The sequence below is a fragment of the Globicephala melas genome, chromosome 9, assembly GCF_963455315.2.
Source record: "Globicephala melas chromosome 9, mGloMel1.2, whole genome shotgun sequence".
Classification (NCBI taxonomy): Eukaryota; Metazoa; Chordata; class Mammalia; order Artiodactyla; family Delphinidae; genus Globicephala; species Globicephala melas.
Window position 1 is genome coordinate 77,701,661 of NC_083322.1, and position 12,157 is coordinate 77,713,817.

The window sequence follows — 12,157 nt, forward strand, 5'->3', positions numbered from 1 at the left end:
TCAGAGGAATTTTAGTAGTCCTTGAAAAATGTGGTCAACTGTAGACATTTATATCCATTTATCATTAATTTATAAGTGATGCATGAGAAACCTGTTCAGTGTAGACATCATAATAATGAAAGTGTTTGACACTTGTACAATATGGTTTAAGGACCTATGGTTTCTAAACAAATTATCCTAAACTACATGGCATCTGTCACTGACTACAAGTGAACTTTCTCCACCTCAGCTGGCCTTAAGTAGTCCTAGCAATAATTCATGTAAAATCCAGAGCCCTCTCTATGTAAACTTTAGGAGTAATATATACAAGCTGAAAGTCTCTCCCTCTCTCCTTCTCTCCCTTTTTTTCAATGGAGTCATGGTTGACAGTAAAAAAAAAAAATGTCCAATCCTCTCTGGTTATGCTACTTAGTTGGCTTCTTGAGTTAGTGAATTGTTGGGATCCTTCCATCTGAAAATGTTACTCATTTTGGACGCAGTTCAAACCATGCTTAAGTGGAGTGAGTCTCTAAACCAGGATGTAAGCAAACAGGTCACAAAGGGAATGATTTATTAAGCTAAGTACTGCTTTTGTATCTATTAATGAAGCATTTGTTTCTTGGTTTTCTTTCTTCTGTCTTCTCTTGTTTTTCAAGTGGGTTATAGAGACAGATGAGTAGACCAGTGAGAAATAAACTTATTCTGAGACTACAGTTGTTATTTATTTTACCTACTAATCCAGCAGCAACCGTTATATCAACTCATGGGGTATAATAATAAACAACTTATTTTACCTCACACAGTCCCTTTCAATCTGCTCTGTGGGACTGAGTCTTCTCCCTGGACCTGTTTGATGACTCCAGCAGACCCCATGGCTTTCAAGGTCGCTCTTAGAGAGTACAGACAGTTGTTTTCCAGCAATTAAAAGGTCCAGTCTAATGTAACAGAGTGTCCAACCTCATTTAAAATTGAACCTTCGCTCGCTCTACCTGTCCCCATTTGGGCACGCCATGGGAGGGAGGGCAGGTTCCTGAGAAGGGAGTTGTTCAGAGGCTTCTTCTCTCCTGACCCTGACTGCGTTCCTCCTCTTCTCTAAGCTATTACAGTCAGTGTCTGACCCTATGGTGTCGTATCAGGAGAAGAGAAGAGGAGAGGGGTTCAGGAAAATGTCTTTTGCCATTGTCAGAGGGACCTCACTTCTCAACTTTCTGGTCTTGTCAGACGTTTAAAGAAGGGTGACTTTTCTTTCATTGGCCCCTCTGTGAGTTTCTGGAATTTCCTCTTTCTGGACTTCTTTCCCTTGCAATTTTCTGGAAAAGCGTGACTGCATTTCTCCTCTGACTGGTGTGTCCTCATTCTTTATCTGAGACAGGTTGCAGTTCCACCAGGTGTTAACTTCTGAAGTCTTTTCACTCAGCCTTCTTGAACAGGACCTAAGGTGACCTCATGCCATCAAATTTTTGCATGACCATGTCTCCCATCTGTTCCATAGGAAGCTGTCTTGTGTATTTTCCTGGCACACTCTAGAAGTTCAGGTTGATATCAGTATAGCCACTGAGCCTGGCCTCTGTGTCCACTGAAACCTGTCAGTCTCTCTCACCCTTTAGACATTTGTCCACAATGTCCCACAAATGGCATGTTCAACAGTAAGTGCTTCTCGAGGTCCCATCAAAGCCCCTTCCCTGGCACCTGCTTCTCACCCTGGGGCTTGTAAGACACATGACACAACTGTCTCAGACAAAATATCCTTCTCAAGGGAAAGGAAAAAACTTCGTAAGTTCCAGTGTCCAACTATCGTATAGCTTGAACATAGGTGAAATCATCTAAATGATTCTTGGCCCCCTACTTTGAAGATTTTTGCATCCTCAGCTAGCATCTCATTTTAAATTTTTTCTCAGCTAAAATTTCTTTTTTTAACATCTTGCTTTACTATCTAAGCCATAAAATGAGCTCTCAAAAGAATTTTGCTTTACTTCCAAATATAACAGGCAAGCTCATTGTATATCATTCCTGATGTATACACACTAGAATCATAGGAGTAACCAAATGGGGAATGTCAGTATCCTTATTAGTATTATTTGCATTTTGGATATTAATAGCCTTATTCAAAACATTTGCTGTTTTACATCTTGTTTCCCATGTTTTTCAATAGTATTATTTCTGTTGGGTTCTAGCAAAGCTAAGCCGTAACCGAGAATCTAATAAACGAGAATGTAGGACATGCAGTGATCCATTTTTAAATAATCTAACAATTAGCCTCCAAATAGTTTACTTTCATTTTGAGACAATACTTATCTTTTTTATTTTTATTTAATTAAAAATCTTTTCTCTTGAAACTGATATGTGTGAAAAGTAAATGTTTTACATAAAATGTTCAAAGAATTGTCATGTTAACTAAACAAAGGTGAAGATTATTAACCGGGCCCCAACAAAAACGTATTAGCTAAATTTACAGTGTTGAAGGCAAAAGCAGTATAATACTTAAAATTTTGATGTTTAATGTAATTGACGTTTGTTTTTAAGGTAAAAAGCACTAAATATGTTTCTGGCAGAAAACAAGGAAGTTTTCCCATGGGTTTTAGAATGAGAAAGCAATGTATCAAAGCAATATAAATGTATAACCTACCTAAAAGAGAACTCCATGTTTTTATGGAATAACTTGAGAGAATTTCATTTCACCTTGCTAATAAAATTTAGGTCCTCACATTTAAGAACTTTAATTCTTTTGTTTATTAAGCAAAAACCAGTCAGAACTATTTAAAAGGAAACATTGGTAAACTTAAAACACTTAAAAGCTAGAACTCAGACACTCTTAAGAAGATTGACTTTCTTTTTGAGCAGACTGTCACATTTATAAACATGGAATGACTCAACGTTTTTTTTTCCTTCTTCCCAGCAATTGTAATGTAATTTCGTATTATTTTTCTCTTTATTTAACATGAAAATGAGGTACGTAATTATAAAAATTAGTCAGTTTACTTGAAATTCATCAAAATGTTCTCCTATTTTAATCATTGTTATTAGAAAAATCACTAATCGAAATTTTATAATTTTAACTATAATAATTTTCAGTGGCATATTTAAACACCCTTTTTTTGTGTAGCATGAAAAGGACTTTGTTATTTCCCTTTCCTTAAGGAAGTCTAAAACGAGGGTTTTCATACACGGGGATCCTGTACTTGCTTGCTTTATATTGAGTATAAGCAGAAATGCTTTTATAAATCAGAATGACCTTCGGACTCTAGTTCATTAACTCACTTCATGGCTGCATAAGACGTTCTCATCTAACGCGTGACCCTGGAAGCCTATTATTTAGGCGAAAAGACTGAGAATAAATAAATTCTCATTTGAAATCAAGTCATGGTTGACAAAAGAAAATTGCCACTCTTTATTCTTAGTTAATACTTGAAATAAAATATAAACCCTTGGAAACCCTGTGGACTCCCCAATAAATTAAGTTTTGGTATAAGGCACCCTGCTTAGTTCACGGTGATTAATCTGCTCCTATTGCCTGCGGAGCACATGCTGTCTAGTAATCACAGAGGTGAAACAATTGCCTCGTTCATGGATGGGCGGGCTCCCCTGCCCGGGTGCTGATGTGCAGGTCCCATCTGGTCACTGTAATGGACTGTCAGGATGTTGTCAGACTGCTCAGACTTCTGCCAGAACTCGACAAGGACTCTGTCTCTGTCTCCAGTTTTAAAGGAAACTGTGCAGATCACTTTTCAATAATTTCCGAGTACTTTTTATGTATGTGGGCTGTGCCAGGTGCTAAAGAGGGTAGGAAGAAAACATAAGGTCCCTTGTAACTTAGTTTTAATGAGTCATATACTTCTCAGCTTTAATGAGTCATATACTTCCTGTAAGAAGAGAAGGGAGACTGTGACTTGTATTCCTCACAAAATTTTGAAATTTATCCACAAGTGTAATTGCACCACAAGTTCAAAATCACCAAGCCATTTGTGGATTTCTTAAATTTCGTTTTAGTTTGTATGATACAGTAGCATTTTTCTCATTTTCATGCAGTATATTTATTGAGCTCCTGCCATTCCAGGCAGAACAAACTCATTCTGGGGCTAATGCTAAGATGATATTTGGCAGTGCAGCATTCGCTGCTAACAAGTGGTGCAGTAGAGACTCGAACCCACGTCTTCCAATTCCACTGCAGTTCATTGCTCTTTATGCCAGGAAAAGGTCCCAAACTAAATCTACTTGCAAAAAGAAAGGGGCAGATGGATGTGGTAGACGCGAGTGTACTGGAATTCGGAGCTGGTTGACGGAAGAAAGCTAAATGTCAAAGAGGCTTTGGGCTGAGTCCTAAAACAGGAAAGGGAGAGACAGTTCTCACCCAAGGCTTCATGAATGAAGCTATGTGGGCGATTAGACGCAAACCTTGAGAATTGAAACTTCCCTTCTGTAACAGTCTCTACCCCAGCCGCCTTCAGTTTTCCGTGCTTTACCGCTGGCTCTCCTGTCCTTTTTTCCCAGTACTTCGGTCTTTGAGCTCAGATCTCCTACCTCTCTCTGTCCTTGGAACTGAGACTCGAGTAGTCACTGCTCCCTTTGTTGTTCAAATCCTTGTATCATATGGCATCTAGAGCAGCATTTTCCCAACCTTTTTACAACCAGTCAAGAACTTGAATCCTGTTCGTTGACAGAGGTGGCCACTTGCATTTTTAAGGCTGTGAGTTTTTGTCTTTACTTAGGTTTTATGAACAAGTTGTAACTTCCTCTTGTGTATTCCATTCAGTTGTCCTGGCATCTCTGAATTAGGCCAAAGGGCATTTGACTGACCTTGCACTTGCTAACTTGAGTCAATTAAATTGCTTTTCCAAAGATGAAACAAAGAGCAGATATAATTAGAATTTCCTTAGGATGTTGTTATAAGGCCTTATCATTATTTGAATGTTTCTGTAACTTGCCTAAGATTAAATAATTAAAAATAAAGTGCCTGCCATTTCACGTTATGAAATGATAACTGTTAATGAATTATATAACTTATAAATGAAACAGTAATTGTTAGAGACATTGCAGCATTTTACTGTGAGTTCCTCCTGCCTATTTGTCTTCAAAGTGAAGTAAATATGCTTTAAAAAACAAATCATTTTGGATTTTGGATAGAGATAAGCAAATAAAATCAATATAAGATAACTAGATCATAGGTTGTATTTTTAAACGCATACAGCTCCTGCTATCGTTTCATAAGGAAATTAATATTAAATCTCTTTTGAAAAATGTGCTTAAAATTTAACTTTATAGCATATAAGCCTATGTAAAGTGACAGTGAAGACAATGTTTATTTCATCAGAGTGATCTCTTTTCATACTAGTAATCTACATTCTATAACTCTGAAGGAAACAGATACGTACATATTTTTACTCATTCTTTTTTTAAAAATATGTAACCCTTCATGAATTTGCATGTCATCCTTGTGTAGGGGCCAGGCTAATCTTCTCTATGTCATTTCAATTTTAGTATACGTGCTGCCAAAGTGAGCACTACATATATATTATTAGAGGTTAGTATTTGATCCTTCCAAGTATAACAGGCAAAAATTAATTTTTTGGAAATGATCAATTTCAATTATGAAATACTATGAAAACAACATAAACATACTAACATGATTAAGTCAGTAAATTGCTGAATATGGAAACTGACTTATCAGACATACTTGTTTTAAAACTTTAACCCATAAATTATCATCTTCAAGTGGAGACATTTTGTAAACTTACTTACTTCTCTTCTTTCCCATGTAGTTTTCTGTTACCAACTTGATCTCTAAGATTAGCACTCAAATTAAAACCAATTTGCAGCCCCTAATTATTTTGTAGTGGATCAATTAGTGGTTACACAGTAGATAACTATGTTGAGAGAAATTCTTGGGCTTATCAGGGTCCACAGAAAGGATCTGTTTGATTTCTGATGTCTGTCCTACATGTGGGTGGAGAGAGCAGCTTTGTACATATTTGATATCCTTGATGTCTGGGCTCCAAAGTCCTGAAGACTACTCCCACCAAAATGATAGCTTAAAAGCTGTATCTGGTACATCATACAATGTTAAGAACCAGCATTCTGTGGGAATATTTCAGGACAATTAAAATATGGCCGTTATGCAAGTAGCACCTCTGCTTCTGGTATGCCTCTCTTTGATAAGTGAAAGAAAAATGTCTGTGGGTAACTTTCTAAAGAAGTAATACAGCTGCATCAAGTTTTAGAAATAGTGGTATGTGTTTTGCTTGTCTTGCTTAATGGAACTTTTAATATGGCATGATGCTGTGTGTTCAAAGCACCAAAGTGCAAGAAAATGTGTATGTCATCTTACTTTTGACAAATTCAGCAAGCAAAGAGAGTAGTAATAATCACTACCTCAAAACTTTCCCATTACCTAATTAATGATCAAGAGGGCCTTTTGTAGATATTGTGGACTTTGTATTTTTAAGTGTGGGGTGTGATTTCTGTGTGAGAGTGAGGCAATCTCAAAGTGTACTACCTGGGCTACTGAAATAATTTCAAGATCTCAGGTACCTCTTGGGCTTTTGTGTAAACGATGCTGAAACTTGATACTATATATGAAATACTCTATACCCAATCAGAGTTAACATCTCTCTCTCCCTCTATGTATCTGTCTATCTCTCTTTGTTTCTCACTCTTTTTCCCCTCTGTATCCATCTACACATGTACACACGGTTTGACTAGAAATATACGGAAGTGGTGGAATGCTTTTATACAGATAGATAAAGACAGAGATATATATGTCACATTGTATATGTCACTTCAAAAGATTATTGAAAAACAACTATGTTACTTGAACATATTTCTGCCAATCCTATGTAAGTATAAGAGTGTGTGGAAATCTTGGTTGTTTTTTGTTTTGCTTTATTTTTAGATTGAGTTATGTGAAATTTTATCTCTTCACATTGTTTACCAAAAGGGATCAAAAGGAATATTTTTTTAAAAAACGCTTATTCTAGTGACTAGAATGGGCAAGTAAAAGAAAATCTCACCATAAATCATAATTAAAATGATAGCTTTTTAAATATTGGCACAACTACAATGATTTTTATTTTTTTTTCCTTTTAAGTAAATGTTTACAGTCTGGAAGACAATCAGATGTCTCCTACATTGTTATTATTATGATAATTCTATTTGTGATTCCTAAATTCTTGACAGCACTGTGTCAAAATAAGCCAGTATGTAGCCTCAATAACTTTATTTTTAAGGCTTAAATGTTTCCTTAAGAAGTAAAATTGTCTTTGTGATACTATCTTAGAATTCCTATGCTATAACAATAATGATCCAAGGATAATTTTTGTTTTTAACAGGTTTTAGACTTTATGGGATTGAAGGTGAATGATGAAAAGTGAGATAACATTTTGGGGAAAAAAATCTGCTTTGTAAACAGACATTAGAAGATATATTTAAATTGGTTTTTGGAGTCCAACAAATTCTCAGTGCTTGAATATCTTCGTATAACATTTACCCACTAATCAAAAACCCAGTTGTTGGAAGCTTGTCCTTTTAGTTTTATGGCTTCATTTACTAGGATGACACAATTTAATTTACAGTTGTATGACTTAAAATTAATAACTGAAAATGTACAACAAAACCATTAAAACATCTTTTAGAAATTTGTATTCCTTTGCAAAGAGAAAAAAGAATCTGCAATTACGATTTTAGTATCAAGTCTTTAAGACAAAATTTAGAGTTGAAACTATTAAGCTAAGCTAAACTGTTACATTAGAGTTGAAACTATTAAAAGCAAGTAATTTAAAACAATGGCTAGTGGCTCTATCCTCTTTGCTCTCTTCTTATAGTGTTTATATCTCCTATGGAAGTGCACGTACCCTATCTGTTTACAGAACTGTCTTCCTGACTCACATCTTAGCACCTCAGTGCCACACCTTGCCAGGTATACAGAAGCCCTTTCATAATTATGTGTCTAATGAACAAATGGTTAATGAACAGTAACTACTCTGTGCTAACCTTGGAACTTCCATTTAGGTTTCAAAAATGATAAAGAAGATTGCTTCCACATTTTGTCAATCTTTAAATAACTCCCTCCGTTTTGAAGCTCCTATAAATACATTCAAAATTAATTTTAGAAACATCATTCGTCTCATAATTTACTTCAACCCAAATCACCCAATACACTGGTTAAAGGTAAAAGAATAGAGCCCAGTGATATTCTTTTTCCTTTTTAAGTCACACTTCATGTGAAAGAGTCCTGTATTTCCCTTTCTTTCTTTTTTTGTGTAGTACTAATACCAGTGAAATATTCAGGTCTGAACAAATCTACAAATATTTATTCTAAATTTATTTCTGAAATGTGACTAAATCTGACCATAGTATAAAACAGAAAAGAACAAGATCTGACATATTGAAAGGATTCAAAGAAATATTAATCTAATTTGAGACCAAATAAAATGAACTAGTGACTAAACCAGTTGACACATCATGGACATGCTTTCTGTGTACCATTTATTTTCATTCCAATGATACAAAGTTATCCTTTGTAAAATCACCGTAATATTCAAGAATCAGCAAGTATAGAGTTGCAGTTTTGCAAGATGAAAGAATTCTTGAGATTGGTTGCACAAAATGAATATTCTTAACAATACTGTAATGGCTAAGATGGTACATTTTATGTTATGGATGTTTTACCACAATGAAAAATAATAAAAAAAGAATCAGCAAGAAAAAAGTGAGAGGATACCTTGAGTTCATAAGTTCAAATATGAAGCAAAGTTTTCATAAATTCAGGATGTTATTTTTAAGGGGCAAAAAAGAACACTCAATTCAGTATTTTTGCTACCAGTGATTAAAAACAAAAACAAACAAAACAAAAAACAAAAACAAACAATAAAAAACAAAACAATAACAAACAAAAAAATGTGAAGAAACTGTCAAATTTCCTAACAGCTACGGTGTTTTATTTTTGCTATTCATATATTCATTTATTTAGGACTTCATGATTCCAGGTCGATGACCGACTATCATTTGGCCTGTGCATAGCCCATTTTGATTTATTTACTAGCTTACATTACTTAGTTGTTTTTAATTATGTAGTAAACACTTGAAAATGCACCATCCAGAACAAAAGCTAAAATCTGTTAAATAACCTGTTTATTACCGCCAGTATAATCTTTTTATCAGTCTTGGGTAACCATCTTTCTGAGCCCTGTATTCATCACTCTGTTGCTTTTCTTTTTACATATTTATTGTATCTACATATATACCTAAAAAGTGTCTTTTATCTTAGTTGTTTTAAACATTATTCTATGGAGATCATGCTGTTTGTCATTTTGGGGAATATACTTTTTTCACCTAATGATGAATTGCTAAGGTCCATTCATATTGCTCTTCATTGCTGTAGTCCATTCATGTTTTATTGCTGGCTACTATTCAAAATTATGTGAAAGTATAATTGCAGTGATTTAAAGCATTCTTTATAAATAGCCTCTTTAGGTCTTCATTGTGAACCACATCCAGGTTAGCTGGTCACCTGAACCTGCTGTTGGCGCTCAACGACCCTATCTATGTACACCCTTTGATTGTAATTTGTAGTTGTTAAAATGTGCTCTAAATGAACAACCTTACTTCATTTAAAAATCTCAGTAATTTAATCATATTTGTCTGTTCAGAGACTGTAAGTGCTAGTCTATGTTCTTCTTTATTCAGAGACATAAAACCCTAAAATTTCACTATGAGGATAATATCATATAAACATTAGTGACTTCTAAATCATTTGTTCATTCCAGGTTTAACAAGTCTCTTTCAGTGTATTCCCTCAGGATATTTTCCTTTTTCCCCACCTATTAAAATATTTTCTGCTAACATTGGTGAGAAACATAATAAAGGTTTGTCAGGAACTCTTGGAACATATAAGCTACTAAGAGCTTGACTTTCTTGTTTCTTCTTGTCTATAGCTTAAGAAAGAGCATTTCTTTCTGTAAGCTAAAGGAGTAATGTAACTGTTTGGGGCCTTATTCTGAAAAACTTCCTGGAAGAATTTCTAAAATTTGTTAAAAAACGAAAAACTATTTGTGATAAGTTCAAGACTGATAAAGCATGATTAAAAGTGACCAATCAAGGAGCCTTCTGCCTTTGTCCTTAATGTATTTGCGCAAATGATATTTATTATGTAGTGGTTGAGACCCTCCCAGTTCAAGGGGCAGACTTTGGGTCATATTTTGGCTCTGTTGCGAACCAGCTTCATGGCCCTTGACTTGTTTAATGACTGTATGAAGAAATTTTCTGACCTGAAAACAGGGAGAGTAAGTACAGGTATCTCATAGGGTATTGTGAGATTGAAATAAGATAATGCTTATTGTCTTACTTAATGTTTAACTAAATGACAGGTGCATCTCAGCTCTATCTGTGTTAAATATTGTCAACAAGTCCACACTGGTCTTTGACTTGGAGTGATAATTTATGCTTGTGACAAAGAGCTGTTTCTCACACCTCATTGCGTGTGTTTATAATGCACTACCAGTCCGAGAAAACACAGAAAAACAGGGTAAAAAGAATTTCTTACCTAAGCAAATGCTAACCTGAAATTCCGTTGACGTCACAATAGGAAGTTATGGCCTACTCAACATGATTTATCTATTATTAAATACATTTTAAAAGAAATTAGAAGATTAACAAGTGGGTGATTCTGCCCAGTGTTTTCTTATAATCTTTTTAGGGTGGCTTTGGAAAATATTTAAATCTCAAAATTCCTACATCCTATCTAACAGCATGCTTTTGTCTTGATAGCCACTCTTTAATTTCACACACTCACTTTCCTAATTAGAATTGTGTGGTGTTTTAGATATTCAGATTCTAACACACCTTGAAATGTTTTACAGATTTATTGGCCTGCTGCAAAGGAACGGGTGGAATTGTGTAAATTAGCTGGGAAAGATGCCAATGTAAGTATGAGTCTTTAAAGAACATCTTTGTTAAACTGGTGCTGATATGATAAGAAATATTTATATTGGGTTTTATTGAATTAATGGCATTAGTATATTATTTTTAAGACTACACTAATATTCTGTGTAAAGATTAATATGGTATAAAATGTTTCTACCTTGCCAAAAGGAATGACATTGTTCTCAGAAATTTAGAAATACTACCCTTTCCAAAGTGTTAATTCTGACTGTATTTTCTTCACAAAAAAATCTCAGAAATACATTTGAAATATTTAAAAATAAACCATCAGAAAATACTGTATTTTTAGGGTTGTGTGTTTTTCATCTAATGCATATATTTTGTGAATGTACACAAAATCATCAGTGGTTTTAGCATTACACACACTTGACATCTTAATTTAATTTGGGGTGAAATTAAACTTACAACATCTACAAGAACTCTTGCAAAAGTAGACATTATAGAGCTATTAAGAAAGATTGGTTGAAAATGAATAATACAACATTCTGGAATAAGAACTAGAAATAATTTACTCCAAAATTTATGTAAGAGTAACTATAGGAAATAATTTATAAAGGATAAGTAGTGGGGTCCTAGTATAAACTTCTAGTTTAAGCTCCCTTAAGGACCAGAGAAACCCCTTTGACTGGTATAACTGCCCTCATCATCTTTGGGGTGTCTTGTCTGGATTGCTTTTGCACTGTCCAGGCTGTCTTACATGCTTCCCCAAATTGTGTTGCCTTTTTTTTTATCTCCAGCAATGCTGTGGCTCTAACTGCCTCTTCTCATCTGAATGTTCTGATTCAGGCCAGATGCTCTGTGTTCTGCCCTGACTTCTTGCCCTGTAATGATAGGGAGAATTGCTCTTCTTTGGCGAAAGAAATCAAATCCTGAATGTAACTCAAGATGAAAAAGTTGTAACTTTGGGCAAAAGCATGGACATGAGGCTTCCTTTGCAGTATCCTGGAATGTTTCCTCTAACCACTATAACCCAGGAGTATTAAACTGAGCAGTGCCCTCATATTTAATAACAGCAAACAGTATGTGTTGTATGAAAGCATAATTATATTTAACAATTCTCACTTTATTATTGTGATAAAGGTAAAGCAACACGACGTATGTTGCCTAATGAACTTAAGGGGAAGGTTAGAAGACTTTATTCACTCATTTGTTCATTCATTTATCCAACAAATATTTATTAAGAGCCTAAATATGTGCATTAATAGTGTATGAAAGCGCTCATGGATCTTTTAATCTAATGAGGGAT

General features: G+C 34.7%; 1 protein-coding gene and 1 non-coding gene across 6 annotated transcripts in view; one reads left to right on the top strand and one right to left on the bottom strand.

Moving 5' to 3' along the window:
- SEMA3D (semaphorin 3D) overlaps nt 1–12,157 on the top strand; it is a 208,216-nt gene that overhangs the window by 109,328 nt on the left and 86,731 nt on the right. For 4 of the 5 annotated variants that reach the window (XM_030856996.2, XM_030856997.2, XM_060304732.1 and 1 more), the window contains one exon: nt 10,830–10,892. In XM_030856996.2, coding sequence (XP_030712856.1) covers nt 10,830–10,892 — 63 coding nt within the window. Of the gene's footprint in view, nt 1–4,589; nt 4,664–10,829; nt 10,893–12,157 lie in introns of those variants that run through there. The other variant, XM_060304733.1, reaches the window with a different exon arrangement.
- On the bottom strand, nt 5,372–5,478 carry LOC115853957 (U6 spliceosomal RNA). The gene has a single exon (XR_004039801.1). It is a non-coding gene; the product is annotated as a U6 spliceosomal RNA (small nuclear RNA).